General features: G+C 37.5%; 1 protein-coding gene across 3 annotated transcripts in view; it reads left to right on the forward strand.

Annotated features, from left to right (window-relative positions):
* Nucleotides 1–21,644, forward strand: part of PRKD1 (protein kinase D1) — a 121,695-nt gene that overhangs the window by 72,215 nt on the left and 27,836 nt on the right. Inside the window, exons 3-7 of one of the 3 annotated variants that reach the window (XM_070756136.1) lie at nt 6,788–6,919; nt 9,923–10,083; nt 11,773–11,796; nt 16,787–16,997; nt 18,112–18,189. In XM_070756136.1, the coding sequence (XP_070612237.1) occupies nt 6,788–6,919; nt 9,923–10,083; nt 11,773–11,796; nt 16,787–16,997; nt 18,112–18,189 (606 nt within the window). The remainder of the gene's footprint in view (nt 1–6,787; nt 6,920–9,922; nt 10,084–11,772; nt 11,797–16,786; nt 16,998–18,111; nt 18,190–21,644) is intronic. The other 2 variants (XM_070756118.1, XM_070756126.1) reach the window with 2 other exon arrangements.

A 21,644-nucleotide genomic window follows, 5' to 3' on the forward strand; every position in this document is an offset into this window, starting at 1 on the left:
TTACTCATTCTGATTTTATGTGAAAGAATAGAAGTTGGGATAATCCCATAATTAATTTGCAGAGAACCTTTCTGGACAAACAGTGATTTTAATAAGATATATATTAGTCATTTCCCCATCAACTGACATGGAATATTAGAATGAAGGCCATATAATAATAAAATTGTTGGAGGAATGGAGGCTGCAGTATTGGGAGTTATTCCTATTATGTTTGCTTATGAGTAAGCATACATGGAATTCTATGCCTATCATAAACAGAAGAGTTTAATCTGAATTCCTGTTAAAAATATGTAGGTGCATAAATATAAACTAATATGTTTGTGTGTGTGTGTGTGTGTGTGTGTGTGTGAATATCTTCTGAAAATGACCCTGTGTGTTGAAATGAACACAACTGCACATCAAGAGAGAAACTAAATGTTCATATGTTAATTGTTTATGGCTTATTGCTTAACAACAAAAATACCAGTAAGTTTCAAAACAGTCCTTAAGTCAAATATGCTATCTACAATATCAGGAGAAGAAATTACTGTTTGAATTTGTGAAGACCACAACAGTACCTATAGAACCAAAGTGGAATCCTTGAAAAACTAAGCTATTGTTTGATTAGACGTGATGTCCTCTTCACAGGGGAAAGAAACTTCTTAATCCCAAATACCTGACCATATTTGGGCTATACAGGTAATTTTCACTTATTGGCCACAATTGGGACAGACAACGCTGTTGCTAAGCAATGTGGTCAGAAAGTGAAATGTCATGTGCCACACCCAACTTATGTTACTTTCAATCATTAAGTGAAGCACTGTGATTTCCCATTTGACTTTGCTGGTTAGAAGTCAGCCAGAGGTGGGTTTCAGCAGGTTCTGACCAGTTCTGGAGAACCAGTAGCAGAAATTCAGAGTAGTTCGGAGAACCACTAGTGGAAATTATTAGTACTTGGCTGGCTTGGTGCAGTGTAACACTTGTTTGGCTGTTGTCTTCCGTAGTACCTTGTGGAACTTGGGGTACTGCCCTCTTTGCATAAGGACATCTAGGTTAGATGGCAAGATCTCTAGATTGCAGTCCTTAGTTTGTAGCTTGCAGTCTGAAGTGGAAAGATTGTCCCAGCCACATGCTGTAATGCAGCCATGTGTGCAGCCTCCACTTCCACAGCGCCCCCTGAGGAGGAGGGCTGTGTGGACAACTGTCGGTTCAGGAAGATTGCGTGCAGTTGAGCAAAAACATAGCAATTTTGGTCTCTCTGTATCAAATTCCTATAATGTTCTTGCGGATTTAAATAGTAAGGATGTTGGAGATATTAGCAAGGTCCCTCAGGCAGAGAATGAGGGGATGTTCAAAGGGGAAGTTGTTCTAAGTGAGGCACATAGTGTCACCAAACCATCAAGTGCAGTTAGTAGAAATAAAAAGAGGACACATTTTCTTGTGGGTGATTCGACTGTTAGAGGTGTTGATTTGGGACAGAGTAAGGATGTGGTGAAGGAGATGAGGTGTCTCCCAGGGGCCACTGCCAGCAGGGACAGGAGGTGGATTACAAACATTGTCAAGGCTGTGAGTAAAGGTAATAACGTTGATGTGCTGGTGCATCTTGGCACAAATGATTTGTCCCAGAGAAATGTTAATGTAGTAAAAAGAGATTTTCAATGTCTAAGTGTGGAGCTGGGTAAAATAACTGATTCAGTGACTTTCTCAGAGGTGTTACCGGTTTGTGGCCAAGAGGATAAAACAACGTGTATCAGAGAGTTTAATGTGTAGTTAAGGCAGTGGTGTAAAACGGAAGGTTTTGGCTATGTAAGTCATGATGTCAGTAGGTGGTCTAATAGGGAGTTGTTTAAGAGGGATGGTTTGCATCCATCATACAGAGGTACCCAGGTGCTCGGTGAGGAATTCAGAACTTTTTTGGACAGGCATTTAAACTAGGTAAAGGGGACAGAGATGTAACTGATGTGGGTGATTTCTGTCCCCAACCAATGAGGATAAATCAGTTTTTGGAAGCTTATGAAAAGGGAGCTGCAAATAAAATAGATGTAGTTGTGGATGATAAGGGGCAAACTAATAATGAAAATAATGTTGTTCGGGTAATGTGCACGAATGCTCGAAGCTTGAGCAACAAGCTCTGTGAGTTAATGGCCATAATATCTAGAGATAATTTGGATCTGGTTGCCATAACTGAGACATGGTTTAAGGATTCTAATGAATGGGAAATATCCATACCAGGATATACACTGTATAGGAAGGATAGAATAGAGAGAAGGGGAGGTGGAGTAGCCATTTATGTTAAAGAAAGTCTAAAAACAACACTAATTCAAAATACATGTCAAGATCTGGAGACTCTCTGGATTTGCATGCAAAATAAAGAAGGTTCTGTCATTAGAATTGGGGTGATCTATAGGCCTCCAGGGCAATCTGAGGAATATGACAACAAGATGGTGAATGAAATTACCCAAATGGCACTAAAGGGAGATATTGTGGTTATGGGTGATTTCAACATGCCTGATGTTGACTGGAATATCCCCAGTGCCCTTACATGCAAAAGTAAGAATATAGCAGAGGCCTTTACAGGAGCAGCTCTGGCACAGCTGGTTAAGACACCAACTAGAGGGGAGAATATTCTAGATTTAGTTTTTACGAATGGGAATTGGGTTTCAAAGGTCAAGGTGGGAGAAAATTTAGGTTGCAGTGACCATCTATGTTTGTGGTTTGATGTAAAAACTCATTGTGAGCAATCCTATAATGTAACCAAAGTATTGGATTTCAGAAAAACAAATTTTAATGCAATGGGGGAATATTTAGATAATGAATTAAAGGGGAGGGATAAAATGGCAGGAGCGAGCACCCAGTGGACTGTATTAAAAAAGGCCATCTTAAAAGCCACTGGACTGTATGTAAGACAAATAACTAAAGGTAAAAGGAATGATGTAAGGGCTATAGTCAATGAAAAAAAGGCAGCCTATAGGAGGTATAAAGAGTCTGGAAGTATAGCTGATAGGGAGGTGTATAAAATGAGACAGAACGAGGCAAAACAGATAATATATGCTGCTAAAGCCTCAAAAGAGGAAGAAATTGCCAAATCTGTAAAGAAGGGGGATAAAACCTTCTTCAGATATATTAGTGATAAGAAGAAGAAAAACTGCGGCATCAGGAAGCTTAGTACCGGGAATAATACATGCATTAATGGGAATAAGGAGATCGCTGACCATTTCAATAGCTACTTCTGTTCAGTTTTCTCAAAAGACACCTTACAAAATAATACTATAGAGGGATATAGCATTGCTTCCAGCTGTACGGATTCAGCTCCAGTGATCTTAGAAGCCGATGTCTTAGAAGAACTTGAACGATTAAAGATAAATAAGGCAATGGGTCCAGATGGCATCCACCCCAGAGTTCTTAAAGAACTCAGATCTGTCATTGCTACCCCCCGGACTGATTTGTTTAACCAATCCTTGTTAACAGGAGAAGTTCCTGAGGATTGGAGAATGGCCAGAGTTGTGCCTATCCACAAGAAGGGCAGTAGAGAAGAAGCTGGTAACTACAGGCCAGTTAGCTTGACATCAGTGGTAGTTAAAATGATGGAGACTCTACTCAAAAAGAGGATAAATCAGCACCTAAAAAACAATAACTTATTGGACCCAAATCAGCATGGCTTTACTGAAGGCAAATCATGTCAGACTAATCTCATTGATTTCTTTGAGTATGTCACAAAGGTGTTGGATGAAGGTGGTGCCGTGGATATTGCCTACCTGGACTTCAGCAAAGCCTTTGATATGGTTCCACATAAAGAGCTGATAGATAAATTAGTGAAGATTGGACTTAATCCCTGGATAGTTCAATGGATTTGCAGCTGGCTGAAGCATAGACATCAGAGAGTTATTGTTAACGGCGAGTATTCTGAGCAGAGTCAGGTTACAAGCGGTGTGCCACAAGGGTCTGTTCTGGGTCCTATTCTTTTTAATATTTTGTGAGTGACATAGGGGAAGGTTTGGTAGGGAAGGTTTGCCTATTTGCCGATGACTCTAAAGTGTGCAATAGGGTTGATATTCCTGGAGGCGTCTGTAATATGGTAAAGGATTTAGCTTTACTAGATAAATGGTCAAAGCAATGGAAACTGCAGTTTAATGTTTCCAAATGTAAAATAATGCACTTGGGGAAAAGGAATCCTCAATCTGAGTATTGTATTGGCAGTTCTGTGTTAGCAAATACTTCAGAAGAAAAGAATTTAGGGGTAGTGATTTCTGACAAAGCAGGAAGAGGGAGATTATGATCCCACTATATAGAATGCTGGTGAGACCACATTTGGAATACTGTGTTCAGTTCTGGAAACCTCACCTACAAAAAGATATTGACAAAATTGAACGGGTCCAAAGACGGGCTACAAGAATGGTGGAAGGTCTTAAGCATAAAACGTATCAAGAAAGACTTAATGAACTCAATCTGTATAGTCTGGAGGACAGAAGGAAAAGGGGGGACATGATCGAAACATTTAAATTTATTAAAGGGTTAAATAAGGTCCAGGAGGGAAGTGTTTTTAATAGGAAAGTGAACACAAGAACAAGGGGACACAATCTGAAGTTAGTTGGGGGAAAGATCAAAAGCAACATGAGAAAATATTATTTTACTGAAAGAGTAGTAGATCCTTGGAACAAACTTCCAGCAGATGTGGTAGATAAATCCACAGTAACTGAATTTAAACATGCCTGGGATAAACACATATCCATCCTAAGATAAAATACAGAAAATAGTATAAGGCCAGACTAGATGGACCAGGAGGTCTTTTTCTGCCGTCAGACTTCTATGTTTCTATGTTTCTAAGTACTTGGTAAATCCCACCTCTGACTGCCCCTGCTCTCATTTTTTTCTCTGACTCCTGGGTCCCAGCTGATTAGGAGGAAATGGGGATTTTGAAGTAACCTTCCTTTGGAATGGGGAGGGAATGGAGATTTTGCAGTATCCTTCTCCTGTCCCATCCTCCAAGCCCTGCCAGGCCCATCAAGCCACACCCACAAAACCGGTAGTAGATTGTTTTTGAAACTCACCACTGAAATCAGCAATGAAGATTTCAAAAGATTTCAAATGTTATCATGGATATGCCATAATGGTTGCACTGTGAGAACCATTCTAGAGCTCCTTTTTTCAATGTCATTGTGACTTCAAATGGTTGCTCAACAAATGATAGGTTAGCAAGGGCCACCTGCATTTCTTATACGGTATATTTAATACATCATGGTAACACATAAACCAATATATAAACCAAACCAAAACCAATATTTTAATCAAGGAATTATCAAGGAGAAAACCACACTCCCACCAATACTAGTAGGGCAGGCCACTATACATAAACAGGGAACAAACCTGGAACTCATTAATATCAATGAAGTTCCTTAGTTGGTAACTAGTTTGAATTTGTTTTGTGAGGAGATATCTAACTTACACAAAGTTAGATGTCTTCTCAGAAAATGGAGGCAAACCATGAAAAACAAAGGCATCCCCTCAAAATGGCTTGCAGTTGTTCTAGAAATAATTATTTCTGAGCCCTTCAATTTATTTGCACTATCCTCCATTTAGTTGTTGACGTAAACATTTTTATTCCATTAGGCCAGTAAGTTTGTGTTCTGTGAATGGGTTTGCTTCATATAAGTCAGGGATAAAATGCTGCTTTTTTCACCTTTTTGGCTAAAATGATTTAATCCTTCCATCTTCATTGGGACATACAGTATATTTTTCAATTCTTTCTCAATTTCTAGAAACAAGTAGAATAGAATAGAATAACAGAGTTGCAAGGGACCTTGGAGGTCTTCTAGTACAACCTTCTTCTTAGGCTGGGTATACTATACCACTTCAGATAAATGGTAAAAACTTCCAGTGTTGGAGCATTTACAACTTCTGGAGGCACGTTGTTCCACTGATTAATTGTTCTAACTGTCAGGAAATTTATCCTTAGTTCTAAGTTGCATCTTTCCTTGATTACTTTCTTGCCCTACGTTCAGGTGCTTTGGAGAATAGCTTGACTCCCTCTTCTGTGTGCAGCCCCTGAAATGTTGGAACCTAGCTGTCATACTACCTTTAGTCCTGTTTTTCATCAGGTTAGACATACCCAGTTCCAGCAACCATTCTTTATATGTTTTAGCCTCCAGTCCCCTAATCATTTTTGTTGCTCTTTTCTGCACTCTTTCTAGAGTCTCAACATCTTTTTTACATCGTAGCGACCAAAACTGGATACAATATACCAAATGTGCCCTTACTAAAGCCTTATAAAGTGGTATTAACACTTCATGTGATCTTGAGTCTATTCTTCAGTTAATGCAGCCTGGAACTGTGTTGGCTTTTCTGGCAGCTGCACACCATACTGCTGGCTCATATTTAAATGATATTAAATAGGAAGAAAAGAAGCCATATATTTGTTGCTAGAATGAGAAAAGACCTCCCTGTTAAATCTGAGCCCTGGATTTCTTAAGCCTTTCTCTTCCATTTCCCCCCTGCTGTTGTATCTTTTAGATTATAAATTTGAAATAGTTACAATATGATATGCTTCAAAAAAGATTTATATACATATAGAATGATTTGATAGCTACTTTGGGAATGCTAAGCAAACTGTTCTACCTACTCTACTCATTATCCTCCTGAAACTGTGAATGTTTGTTTTGTATTTCAGTTGAACAAAAGTAATCAAATGTATATTCCTTTCCAGAATGACTCAATTATTCATTTTTTTAGATGAGCAATAAACAGTGTTAAAATAAGTGTAGCTCTTAAATCACCGTCTTTTAAAATCTCCAATTATCTTTTATTTCACCAGCTTCTGCAACTTTTGAAGACTTTCAGATTCGGCCACATGCTTTGTTTGTCCATTCCTACAGAGCACCAGCCTTCTGTGACCATTGTGGAGAAATGCTGTGGGGGCTTGTACGTCAAGGACTTAAATGTGAAGGCAAGTGAAAGATCTACCTTTATGTATTTTCCCTGCTTCAAAATGTACTGCAAGAAGTTACACACACAAACACACATGTACGTGTGTTTGTAATTTGCAGTGTGTGTGTGTGTGTGTGTGTATGCAGGGGTGGGTTCCACTTACGTTCGCCACTGGTTCGCATCACAACATTTCCTGCCTAAGCAGAGGGTTGGACTATAAGACCTCCAAGGTCCCTTCCAACTCTATTATTCTGTTATTCTGTATGTATATATATATATGGAACATACAATAGGATATGTTTGCATGTATGGAAAAAAGTCATGTTAAATGTGATTGTTGAGAAAGTATTATTATTATTATTATTATTATTATTATTATTATTATTATTATTATTATTATTTTATCATTCATCTGCATAGGATCTAAGTATTGGATCCTTTAACTTTCCATATATGTTATTTAGCTCAATCAGTAGAAGCAATTAAGTTTATTCTCAATTCAGTCTAGTTCTACTTCCGATCCATCTTTGTCATTCCATTTAGGTTTTGCCTGCTATAGAGAAGCCACAAGAACATAGAAAGCTACCTTATAATTCATCCAATTATATTATGTGCAAAACAGTTTTCCAAGATTTTATTTCAAACAATAGTCTTTTTTTGGCTTCTCTGATAAAAAACAAAGAGAGGATGAGGAATTCCAAGTTCCAATTTTTTTAAAAAAAAAATTGACTCAACATGTTTTGCAAAATGTAGTCCTTTTTACTAGAATGACTTCTAACTTATATATAACAATACTTCTAAAAATGGTCAGTGTTCTTTGTGTATATTCAAAATAAATCAGTAAAAGTCTAAAACAGAATAGCCTCATGTTACAAATGCAAATCATTTATATATATATATATATATATAAAAGGAATAATATATCTGCTGAACTATTATATTAAAGATAGGAATGTTGCTGCAACAAGTACAAGAACAGTTATCTACAAGTAACATAGACGTTCTTAGAACATGAACATTTGCTTCTATTGTGAATAAACAAAGACTCCCACAAATACAAAATTAAGCACAGGATTGTTTTAACTTCTGGAATGTCCATGAGCTTAATTGATTGGTGTACTCTATAAAACTGACTGGTGTTGATAGCAGTTGTGGCAATTTGTAGTGTAAAGGAGAGCAGTTGGCTGCAAGGGAAAACTTTTAAAGAGGAATGTGTTTAAATAAAACAGTTGCTGAATGTTTTCCTTCTGTAGTTAGGATTGTTCAGTACTAAAATCCATTTGTTATTTTTTAAAAGTAACTCTGTCATTTAAGTCCAGTAAGGTTTAGCTGACCCAAAGCATAACTATGAATGCATTTTTTTTCCCTAGAAGGGCTTCCATTTTGTATTTTTTATGATAGTCAAACCATTTCAATGAGTCGGGGTGGCACAGCAGGTAGAGTGCTGTACTGCAGGCCACTGAAGCTGACTGCAGATCTGTAGGTCAGTGGTTCAAATCTCATCACTGGCTCAAGGTTGACTCAGCCTTCCATCCTTGCGAGGTGGGTAAAATGAGGACTCAGATTGTGGAGGCAGTAGGCTGGCTCTGTTAAACAGTGCTATTGATAACATGTTGTGAGCCGCCCTGAGTCTGAGGAGAAGGGCGGCATAAAAATCAATCAATCAATCAATCAATCAATCAATCAATCAATCAATCAAACAAACAAACAAACAAATCTCTAATTTTGTTCTTGAAAACTCCAGTCGTTTTGTCCATACAAGGTTGAGGACGAGGGCATTGAATGGCATACACTGTGTGAGTTGGAACTTGTAGCAAGCATAAGTCAAGTAATAAAATACACTGAAGAGGTTGTTTTCTTGTTTACACGAAATGGTCCTTGCAGGACTTGCTGCTTCTCAGGGACATTTTCCTTATGGTTGTGCTTTTCTAACAAGGACATCACTCCCATCGTTGTCATCAATCTTTTGCATGGATAAATACACTCCCCGCAAGGGATCACTAAATATGCTAACCTTGCCTGTTAGCTGGTTTCCCATAAACAACATTTTTCATGCTGGTTCACAGAAGTTCAGAGAAACAGGTTGAAGGGTAGATTTTGATGGTGATCAGTAAATTAGCCAGATGTTGGTTTGGCATGGAAACTAAAGTTCTGTGATAGTAAAAACATTTTTATAACCACAGCTACTACAAGCAGAATATGATTTTTTTTACTACACTGGTAACGCACAAGAAAGATTAAAAAAGGGAAAAAAAAGGATATTAGGAGCTGTGCTGGCACGGTGAGTAGAATGCAGTATTGCAGCCTGACTCTGCTGATTGCTAGCAGTTTGATCCTGGCAGGGCTGAAGGTTGGCACAGTCTTCCATCCATCTGAGGTTGGTAAAATGAGGACCTGGATTGTTGGGGGCAATATGCTGACTCTAGAAACTTATAGAGAGAGCTATAAAGCACCGAAAGAGTATATCCTGAAAGTCTAAGTGTTATTTATTTATTTGTTTGTTTGTTTGTTTGTTTGTTCGTTCGTTCGTTCGTTCGTTCGTTCGTTCGTTCATTCATTCATTCATTCATTCATTCATTCATTTATTTATATGCCGCCCCTCTCCACAGACTATTGCTATTGTCGAAAAGCTACATCTTTATTTTACTTACTAAATACGGATTTGAATTTGGATCACTTCAGAAAGGAAAAAAATCTGCACTCAAGGAAATTAATTAATATAGATCATCCCTAAGTGAAGACTTTTTTTCAAATCTAATTGCTTTTTTAATGATGCTCTTGACAGCATAAATACAGTCCACATATTAGAGATTAATTAGCATATTCCAGAATTTGCTTTGATGGGAATGACTGTGTTACAGAAACAAACTATGGATGAACCTGTACATTTTACTTTTCATGCTTATTTAAAAATGCAAACTTAAAAATAGATAGTAGCCTTTTTCATAAAGTTCTAGTATTCACTGCACTCAATTTCAATTTTTCCATCGTATGGAAAATAGCTTTTTGTGTTTTTTTTCAGGATGTGGCTTAAACTATCACAAGAGATGTGCATTTAAAATCCCTAACAACTGCAGTTGTGTCCGGAAGAGGCGATTATCAAATGTTTCATTAACAGGACTTGGTAATATCAGAACAATGTCTGCTGAACTTTCATCTACACCTGCAGATGAAGGACTCCAGGTACATAATATCTAAATGTTGAAAATAGCAGGCTGAGTATTGAATATATTTGAATGTAGTGTAGATGGGCTTTTCACATGTGTGTCCCAGCATAAATGCTTTTGGAATCCCACAACCAAACTCAGTGTAGAAACAGCACAACAGTTTCTACAAATGGGGGTGGGGGAAGTCTTAGTTGCTTTCTTCAGTATGGTAGAATTTTCCAAACTTATATCAAACTGTTCTAGCAAGATAAACATGTTTGGGATCAAAAACATTCCTTAGGTGTTTTTAGGCACATGAAGCCTTCTCCTCCAACATACTTCCATTCTTTTCTTTTGAACTTTGAAAAGTTACAGTAGTTCATCTCTGGTATTTGTTCTGTCTGGGTGCCCCCAGACTTCAGCATCAACTGGAAAAAACAGCCAGACACGCTGGTAGAAACAAAAGCACTTTATAATTTGAAAATAAACACAGAGGAAAACCTGTTCTTCCCCACAGGCAGGCTATGAGCCTTCACAGCAGATCTCTTGCTGGCACACCCACCTTTTCCCCTCAAGGTTTCAGTATTCAAAGTCACAAGCCAGAATTCCAAGACGCCAAAGATCACAGCCAGGTCTCACGACTCCCAAAGATAATTCTCCACAAACCAGGAAGGGTGGGTCTGCCTTTTTAGCCTTTCCGGAGAGCACCACACCCAAACCCAGCTGTTGCCCATTCAGTGCTTGAAGTACCTGGCTAATTGTTCCCTTCGTTGGGTTGCCCTTCTCTGCCGGAAATCTATTATTCCTTGTGCCTGGTCATCTAAAGAATCCAGGCTGCTTGCTGGGGAGAGCTCCCCCTCGGGCTGAGATTCCTCCTCCTCGTCTCCCTCCTGTTCCTCATCCTCCCCCCCGAGCAGAGAGCCGGCAGAGGGTCAGCCGTTCCCTGTTCCTCATCCTCCCCCTCTGAGCAGAGAGCCGGCAGAGGGTCAGCCATTCCCTGAGGGGCCTCAGACGGAATCACAACAGTATTAAAGTTCAAATTTTAAATTACCCAACTATAATTTTCTGGTTTTTTTAAAATAGCAAAGAACTTTGCCTGAGCAGAATTTAATTTGCGTGTAAGAGAATTTCCTTTAAAAAAAATTATAAGGAGGAAAAAAGAAGGAGATAAAGAAGGGAGGGGAGATTGCTGGGGGAAAGGCATTTTGAGGAGGAGGAGGAGGAAGAAGAGAACATTCTGGATGGAAAGGCATCAAGGAGAGAAGCAACCTGGGACTTAAGAGAAACTTCCTATCTTCCTTTCTGGGATGTGGGCGCTTCAGCACTTGAAGTTTTTAAAGAGAGATTGGACAGCGACTGTCTTGTCTAAAATGGCAGAGGGTCCCGTGCTTAATGAGTGGCCTGGACTAGAAGACTCCTCAGGTCTCTGTCAGCTCTATTCTGAATTGAAAAAATTGAATTGAAATCTATGTTGCTAGTTGTATTTACTTTGTTGGCAAATGAGTACAATTAGGGGCTATCCTGAACTTGTTGATCAATTAATTTTATAGAATCTGTACACATTTTAAAAATGAACAATTGGATAATATGAATGCATATATTTAATAATTTAATGCAAGTTTCAGTTTATTACCTTTCCCCCCTAAACTTTATATTTACTTTTTAAATAATATTACTCTACTTTTTCTTTTTCCCTTGTGTTCTGAATGTGGTCTTCATTTTCTAGATTCCTGCAAGCCCCAGTTTTGAGGTGGGTTTTTGTTTTTGTTTTCTCTTCTCTCTTTAAAGTGTCATATCAAAACATATCAGGAACTCAGCCTTTTTAGTTTTATTGTAAATTTCATGTAAAACTTCAGATAGATCATGATCCCTTCGTTCTATTCAATTGGAAGTTGTAATAATGATAATAGTATGATTAAAACATATATTCTCAGTGCAGAAATGAAATATTGAGAAATTCTCCTATAATACCAGATGCATTATACTGCATTAGTTTAAGAACACAGTGGAAAAAGCATATTTTTACCATGTATCAGCCAGAAATAAGGATATGGATAATGTGTCAGGGCTTCATGCTGTATCATAACATAGCTAATGCCCAGGAGACAAGGCTTGTAATGGAAAATATTGATATTTTAAGAAGTGGTTCATTGCAGCCTAATTCATCCAAAACTTTCATTTTCATTGTCAAATATTATTTTATGTGTGCATTTATCAAACTGAAACAAAACTTGTTTCAATATAGCAAAATGTCTTATACTCTACTCCTTGGACAAAAGGGTTTAAAATATTATGCTCTTTTAGCTTAAAGAAGAGAAAAATGATTTTGTGATTAATGGGTTTGGAGATTAAGGTAGTTTATGGAAAGAAGGCAATCATGATGTAACTTTAGAGATGGACAATTTTTTAAAAAAAATATTTTAATTTTAATTTACAAAAATAACTTGCAATATATAAATCATACAAGTAGTAGCAGTAACAAGCAAGCAAGTCAACATAAAAGGACAAAAACAAAACACAAAACAAAACAAACAAAGACAAAAACAGGATTTAAGAGGAGAGAAAAATCTTATTTCTCTCTTGGCTATCCCAAGTGTTTCAGGGGCAAAATGTAAATGTATCTATAACTACTCTCAAGAAAATTGGAAACCACTACTATATAATTTTTTCTTTCTTTTTCTATTTTCTTTTTTAATTTTAATTTTTTTAAATTTCCCCTTTTTTTAACTTTGTTAAAATTGTTCAATAAAAACAGTTTTTAAAAGTTTAAGGGAAGAAAATGCAATGCAAGAGAAAAAAAAATGAAGCCCTGTGCTAAAAAGCTTAAGATGTTTTGGGTATTAGAGGTTTTGTAAACAAATAGATTGACAACAGTAAACAAAAAGCATCTGAATTTTAAAACAGAGGTGTTGACAGAAAAAGAAATTTGGGGGAAAAATTTGGAAAGTTTTGGGATTTCAGGTGACACTTCGGTTTCAAACATTTCGGTTTCAAGACATTAGGTCAAAGATGGATCTACAGTTTAACAAAACTCTTTAAAGGTTTCATTTCTGGGGGAGGGGGAAGCAGCAATATTACAAATTGCCTGTTTGCATTATGGCAGTGTTCTGAAAGTTTGGGGATCCACAAAAATGGTGATGGGAAGGCCACAAGTAGCTCAGAGGCTGAAGGCTGCCTATTCAGATTTAGCAGTTTCCGCAATTTTCTTACTTTTGTGCAGGCAATCCTGTATTTGGAAGATGAAGATCTATGGATATTTTTCTTTTCAACATTTGTTACAGTTGACTAAAGTAGAAATTTTTGCTATTGAAAGGATAGTTTAGATTTAATCAGTTTTCTTCTGAAACATTTGGCAATGTGGCACTTGTAATGCATAGTATTTGCAAAATGTTCTTGTAGTATTTCAAGAATATTATTGTCCAGACTCAGAAAACTTGCTGCAAATTAATTGGAACAATTTGCTTATTGCCTGAGAAACAGCTGGCTTCTGTAGTTTCCATAGTGTAATCTGAGCAATTGTTTCCTGGTCAGAATCCAAGCTTCCCGAGACAGGAATTCTGGCTAGCTATTCAGGAAGGCGGGGCCAAAGAAATCTGTAGCTAACCAAAACATACTGGATTTTAAAAAAATCCCCCATGCCTTTGATACAAGAAACCTGAGCTTTAGCAGATATTTCTGCAGCATAATATAATTGTGTGTTGAAAACTTCAGATCTAGTGCTACCTTTCATGCTAAGGAAACATTTCTAGCTCACTAATTGTATTTCATTTTGGGGAATTTGTGTCTGTTGTTCTGCAGAAAAAGATTTATTTATGACAATAGGGATGTATATATAATGTTTGTGCTCTGTGCTAATTTGGGTTCAAAGCAAAATGTATTATGTTGAATGTATTAGGGGTGGGTTCTAACTTAACTCACTGCTGGTTCGCTTCCTCCTGTGCCATGTAACTATGCCTTGTGGGTGTGCACATGCTTCGAACCACGTGTATGTGAAGTGCTGAAAACTCAGGAAAAAAACTTCCCCCCCCCCAAAAGCCAAAACAAGATAGTGATGCATCTGCAGTCCACGCACAGAATAACTAAAAAAATAATTTTTTAAAAAAAGTTTTTTAAAAAGATGGTGGCACTCACAGACCAGCACCATCAAAATCAGTTCGGTGACATCACTGTGATGTCACCAGTGGTATGCTACTGGTTTGGGTGAATCGGTGTGAACTGGGAGGAACCCACCTCTGGAATGCATGAATCTATCACCTGTTTGCAGTTCCTTATTGTTCTGTCGAGCTCTCTGATAGAATCCTCCCACAAATGCACAGAGACAATTTCAGACACACACACGTTTGAAAATTCAAAACAATGTTCTTTATAATGAAAATTCACTTAAACCAAGCCCTCTTTTGGTATAGCAAAGAGCACATGTCTCCAAACAAACTGGTAATTTGTACAAGTCCCTTATCAGTTCTGTGATAGTTAGCTTGCAGCTGTGAGGCAATTCAGTCCTTCTTTTTTCACAAAGTGAAACACACTTTGCCCTGGTTTAGTTTCACAATGGGCAAAAATCAGCAGACAAAAAGTCAGTAAAGCAGTCACGAAACACAATGATCAGATAATCCTCCACAATGGCCAAACCCACAGGCTGCTCTTTATAGCAGCCTCACTAATTACCACAGCCCCACCCAACCACAGATGGCCTCATTTTCTTTGATAATAATCTCTCAGTTGTTGTTGCCTATGCATCGCTCTCCACATGTGTGGCTGTATCATTAACTCTTGTTCTGAATCCAAGGAGGAGCTAGATAATTGATCTCCTTCTGAGCTGTCTGCCACACTCTCCTCCTCCCTGTCACTCATGTCTTCTTGGTCAGAGGAGCCTTCATCATCAGATTCCACCCGGGGCAAAACAGGCCTGCAGCATGTGGATGTCTCCCCCACATCCACAGTTCTTGGGGAAGGAGCTGGGGCAGAGCTAACCACAACACCTATGAAGTTAAGGACTCCTGCATGCTCTGAAGCACCTTTTTATTTTACACTGCTCTTTGTTTATTATTTCTGAGTGTAGATTCCTAGAGCTTCAGGGGATGAAAGAAAACACAAAGTTCTCGACATATGACAATAGTTGAGCCCAAAATTTCTGTTTTTAAGCGAGACAGTTGTTAAGTGAATTTTGCCCCACGTTAAGACCTTTCTTAAGACCAAGTTGTTAAGTGAATCACTGCAGTTGTTAAGTTAGTAACACAGTCATTAAGTGAATCTTGCTCTTCCATTGACTTTGCCTGTCAGAAAGTCACAAAAGGTGATTAAATGACCCTGGGACACTGCAACTGTCATAAATATGAACCAGTTGTCAAGCATCTGGAATTTGATCACATCATCATGAGGATGCTGCAACAATCATAAGTGTGAAAAACAGTCAAAAGTTACTTTTTTCAGTGTTGCTGTAACTTTGAAAGGTCATTAAATGAATGGTTGCAGGTCAAGGACTACCAGTAGAAAGAATTAAGGCAGCCCTTCACTTTCTTATGGAACATTCTGCTTTAACTTTTAGTCCCAGTTTTAGGTCTTCTATTATCTACTTTTCATTAATAGAAATCATTGGCAGAGAATATTCCAGAAGTGCCCCATATGTGTTACTCAGTCATTTAAAGGTAGATCTTCTTAAATGACATAGGAAGCAGTGCTTATTACACATTGGCTATGTCACACTAAGCTGTCCCAATATACAGTGGTACCTCTACTTACAAACTTAATTCGTTCCATGACCAGGTTCTTAAGTAGAAAAGTTTGTAAGAAGAAGCAATTTTTTCCCATAGGAATCAATGTAAAAGCAAATAATGCGTGCGATTGGGGAGAGTGGAGGCCCTGTTTCCTCCCAGGAGATTCCTAGAGAGGCCCCACGGAGGTTTCTCCCCACCTTTTCCGGCCCTGTTTCCTCCCAGGAGATTCCTAGAGAAGGCCCCACAGAGGCTTCTTTCCACCTTTTCCAGCCCTGTATCCTCCCAGGAGATTCCGAGAGAGGCCCCTGGAGGTTTCTTCCTGTCTTTTACGGTTACAGTTTCGGAGGCTCGGGTTTGGAAAATGGTTCTTGAGAAGAGGCAAAAAAATCTTGAACACCGGTTCTTATCTAGAAAGGTTTGTAAGTAGAGGCATTTGTAGGTAGAGGTACCACTGTACAAGAATACATTCAAAAACAATTCTAAATATTTCTAATTGATTGAACAAATTGATTAATTAAATAAAATGCAGAAATGTTACAATTTATAAGTCTGTGGTAGAAATGGACACAAGTTTGAAGTTTAATTCTATTTTTCTCTTCAACTCAACTAATCAGTTCAAAACAATGTCTTAATAATATCACTGTTTTGCATTGAAAAGTATACAATCTTTTTACACATGTATTCTATAGTATTATATATTTTTTTCATGTTTACTAAATAATAGGTTGGAGAACCGATTGGATTTAAAATTAATTTTATTGCTGAAATTGGACATAGAAGACATATGTAGTTTCATTTGTCCAAGTGTAGAGTTTTTTCATATCCAGAAGTCTCAATTGATAATCCATTTCTGATGTTCTTCAGGGCTGCTTCATTACAAGTGCTTTGTGGGTGAGGGCAAAAATACAAAAAGGAATTCCTGTAAGAGGGCTGAGAAACTAGAGTATATGTTTAAGCTCTTTAAGGAAAACATACAAATACATTCCATACTAAAATGACTTTATGTATTTTATTGACCTATTGTAGCAGAAATCGCCACCTGATTTTTCACTTGGAAGAGAGAGGAGATCTAACTCACAATCACACATTGGGCGACCTATTCAGCTTGACAAGATTTTACTTTCCAAGGTTAAAGTGCCTCATACTTTTGTCATTCATTCATATACAAGGCCAACAGTTTGTCAGTACTGTAAAAAGTTACTTAAAGGACTTTTTAGACAAGGTTTGCAGTGCAAAGGTAAGCAAGTTAGAACTGAAAAGAATGATAATAATGTATTTGTTTTAACAATTTTAAAAACATTTTAATGCTTTATTTGTTACTACTGTGTCCTGAGTTACGTGCTGATATATTTCCTAGCTGGTGGGATACAGACAACAGTACGTCAGCTTGAAAGATTTGGACATATTTTAGAGAACAAAATCTTAATTTGTTTGTTTATAGCTGTGCTAAACTATACAACTGTTCTTATCATTAGGTTGGAATACCAGAGATATAGTTTACACTATATGTCTTCAATGTCTCTCCCAATTATTACAATCTAATGAAGTATTTCTCAACCTTGGTGACATGGTGTAAGATATGACAAGGATCAAAGTTTGCCCTTGAGCTGTGGTGGTGCAGTAATTATAATGCATAATTGCAGGCTGACTCTGCCCACTGCCAGCAGTCTGATCCTGACCAGCTCAAAGTTGACACAGCCTTCCATCCTTTCAATTGGTAAAATGAGGATCCAGATTGTTGTGGGCAATATGTTGATTCCATAAACAGCTCAGAGAGCGCTGTAAAGCTCTATGAAGTGCTATAGAAAATTAAGCGCTATTGCTATTTGGAAATATAGTACAGTTTAATATTTGGCAGTGCATGTGCAAAACAGATTTTAGCTTTTCAGCAGGTCATTAAGAAATGTGTGATTATGGGATTTTTTTCCCTACAATTTATGATTTAGTTAGTATACCATACAGTAAATAGGCTTGAATCTTTGAACAAGTTTTCTGAAATATGTTACTGATAGATAATTAGCTATTTTAGTTTTGATGCTTGAATGTGTCTGTTGCTTATGAAACTTTCATATGCTGTAGAGGAGTGAAGAATAAGATTTCACATACTTAAACTGAAATCCTACTGTGTCCGTCATAGTAACATTCTGTAACAGTGCAGCAAATTTGGAATAAAGAATACAAAATATTAAAGGATTCCAAATAAATCATGCAAAATATGCTATAAATATACAAATAGAATGCAGATGTTTTTAATACAGGATTTTTAATACAGATGCAGGTTCTTTGCATCTGAAACTGTCACATTATAACCAAGCAATTTGTACAAATCATGCATCTTTTCTTTAAAAAAGATTGTAGATTTAACTGTCACAAACGCTGTGCACCTAAAGTACCGAATGATTGCCTTGGAGAAGTGGCCATTAACGGAGGTAAGTTGCATCAAGGATATTAGTACTCTGTACTCTAAAAACTATTTGAAGAAACAGCAGTCATTGATTAGTGAGATGAAAAAAATCAGATGTAAAAAAAGATATTGAGACTCCAGAAAGAGGGCAGAGAAGAGCGACAAAAATGATTAGAGGACTAGAGGCTAAGACATATAAAGAATGGTTGCTGGAATTGGGTATGTCTAGTTTAATGAAAAGAAGAACTAATGACATGATAGCAGTGTTCCAATATTTGGGGCCGGCCACAAAGAAGAGGAAAACAACCCATTTTACAAAGCACCTGAAGGCAGAACAAGAAGCAAAAAAATTAATCAAGAAGAGAGCAACCTAGAACAACCTACTGTGGAACTAAGAAGAAATTTCCTGACAATTAGAACAATTAATCAGTCAGATAACTTGCCTCTACAAGCTGTGAATGCTCCAACACTGGAAATTTGTAAGAAGAGATTAGATAACCATTTGTCTGAAATGATAGGCTTTTGCTTAGATCACAATGTGTCAAAGAATGTATATGTCAATAAATCACCTAAAATACTGAGAAGAAGCTATTAATACAGTTATTGTAAATGTAATAATCTAGTCTTTAATTATTCTAATCCATAAATAATAAATAAGACAATTTAAGTTTGAAATATAAATATGTAATTTTATTTAAAAGTAAAATCAATCTTCCAGTTATACGTACTTTTTAAATGCATCAACATAAAATAAATTCCATGTAGGACAGAAACAAGCAGCCCTCTGATGTTCTTCTGCAGATCTTGGACCAAGTCTGTGATAATTGACAAGCCAAACTCTTTTACCCACGGAAGCGGAGTAAAGACGCTGAGACATATTGTGGATTAAATAAGGGTCATTTTATTAAATTACCATAAATTTAAATAAATTTAAATAAATTTGCATATGCCAATTTAAATATTTAAATCAAAATGAACTAGGGACCTGCAGAGGCCAAAACTAACGGGGTGGAAATTCCTACCAGAAAATTCCTTGGCAACATTGGGCAAAAACTACTTGCTGAACCAGGTGAAGGTACCACCTTCACCTGGATCCAAGCCACGCCCCTTCATCACGTGGGAGGAGTTCACCCTCCAATCCCCGTGGGAAATTGGATCCGGTGATTCCCATGGACATCCCCTCTCCAATCCCCGATGTTGTTCCAACCTCTAGTTCCTGGAGAGAGGCGGTCCATCACCCTTTAAGGATGCCCAAAGGAGCATGCGCAGTCGCTTCTAAATGCCAATTTCCACCCCTAACCTGCCAAACCCCAATGACCAAAGGGAGGCCTATACAGATATCTAAGTGCGCCGCACCCCCTAACCAATCCAGTCCGCACCGCCAATGTGGAATAGGCGAAAAAACGGCCGCCTCTAAAGGGGAGGCCACAAAAAATTCCTATTCGGCCCCGAGGTGACCTCTTCAGGACACACTGATAATAGCGGAGGGTGGGCAGGTGTTCGCTTCGAATTTCACCCAGCAAGGGGGAGGTCCTATCCGGATCGCCCTTAAATAGGGCAATCTCGGACCTCCCCCGGACCAGCAGGCAGCGCGCTTTCCTGGCGTGCTGCCAGAAGCAGAACTTTCGGGTTCCAAAGGAACCCGGAAGTACAGAGCTCCGAAGAGCGGCCAGCAGCGTCCCCCGGCTCCGCAGGTAATTTCGACCAGCGGTTTTAAGCCACCGGTCGTGCATTTCTTCATATTGGGTATATAGCTGCTCACTTTTGGAATACAACTTCTGGCATACAATTATCACTCAACCATTTTGGAATGGACTTTTGGCTAAAAATGTTTTCCACAACTGATCAAAAAATAAACGACACACTTAATTATTATACATGCTAGGATCAGTGTAATTAAAGTTTGTCATGAAGTTGAGATTTAGAAACCCCAGAGTTCCTAAACAGCCCAATTTTACAGTTTCTATTGACAGGCAGTGTTCCCTCTACTTTTTTGGGGGGGTGAGCGGAAAAGTATAGTGTCTGAGCGGCAGTCCCTTTGGGACTGGGTGGCACAGAAATAATAAACAAACAAACAAACAAACAAACAAACAAACAAACAAAAACCCACCCTGTTTTGCCTCAGAGAATTTCAAAATAAAATACTGTACTGTGTGTCTATAACAGTGAGCTCATAATAGGGCAACTCTATCAATATCAAAATGCCACTTAAATAGTTGAGCTAGTTTCAAACTAGATTTTGATTTTCTTTCTCTCTTCCTTACTCCCATTCTTTTTCTTTCTCTTTTCCTTCCTCTCTTTTTTCTATCTGTTTCTCTCTCTTCCTCTCTTCCTCTCTCTCTCCTTCCCTCTCACTCTTTGCCTCTCGGCTTCTGGGCAGGTTTGGAAAACTCTGAGTTGATGATGATTTTTAAGTGAGCGATTGCTCACTGCTCAGCTTAGAGGGAACTATGTTGACAGGTTTTTAATATATTTACTTTCCAAAAATAACAATTGATCAATGTTGTCTTGATAACATACTTTGTTTGATAGTGCAGTCTTTCAATATTTAGAAGCAACGTTTCCTGTGAAGAATCTCCCAAAAATGAATCAATTTGTAGGCAAACCATATTTGCCTCTGCAATTGTTATGTCTGCCAAAGGGGAAGGAAATTACACAAGGGTGTTTGCCATCCTTAAGCAACCAGCCAAGGATTAGAAAAATGTTTATTGGAAATTCATTCCAGAGAGAAAAGCAACATTACAATACTAGGACTTACAGTATTATGTTATTTTAACTAAAGATAATTAAGGAAAACAATTCTTTCTGGAACAAAACATGTAAGCTTACAGAAAAAGATACTAGAGGAAAGGCCAATTTCCCTAGGTGTTTTCAATATTGAATAAAGCTGATAAGAAAATGCTTAGAAAATGAATATATATGACACTGTGTGACAAAGATTTGAATTTTATATGTTGCCATTGATTTGGTAAAATATTTGTTGTAATTTGTGGATATTTTAAACATATTTACAGGCTTAGCTCTCATATTGTAATGCACTATTTTATTCATTGTGGGCTACAGCAAAATGCTAAAATGTTTAATTTTGTCAATAATTCTACTAATCATTATTTGCTCTCCTCTCTTTAATAACACCTGGTTATCTACTCCTATCAATGTCTTTGACTTTACTTTTATACTTTTATATTTTTATACTTTCTTTCCCTCTTCTCCCTTTTTCAAGTTTTTTTAGTTTTGCAATTTATACAATTACATAAATTGAGATTAAAAACTAGTTATATCTAATTACATGACATGCTACTTATTATTCATACTTTCCCTCACTTGGGTTGCTTTCACCTATATGCATCTGATTACAGCAGATGGAAGTCAATATTAGCTGATTTTAAAAAGCTAAAAAAAAAGAGATGAACAAAAAAAATACAGGCTGTTATATTAGACAGAGAAGTAAAAAATATCATTGAAGGCAGTCAATGTCTT

Source organism: Erythrolamprus reginae, chromosome 1 (genome assembly GCF_031021105.1).
Source record: "Erythrolamprus reginae isolate rEryReg1 chromosome 1, rEryReg1.hap1, whole genome shotgun sequence".
Classification (NCBI taxonomy): Eukaryota; Metazoa; Chordata; class Lepidosauria; order Squamata; family Dipsadidae; genus Erythrolamprus; species Erythrolamprus reginae.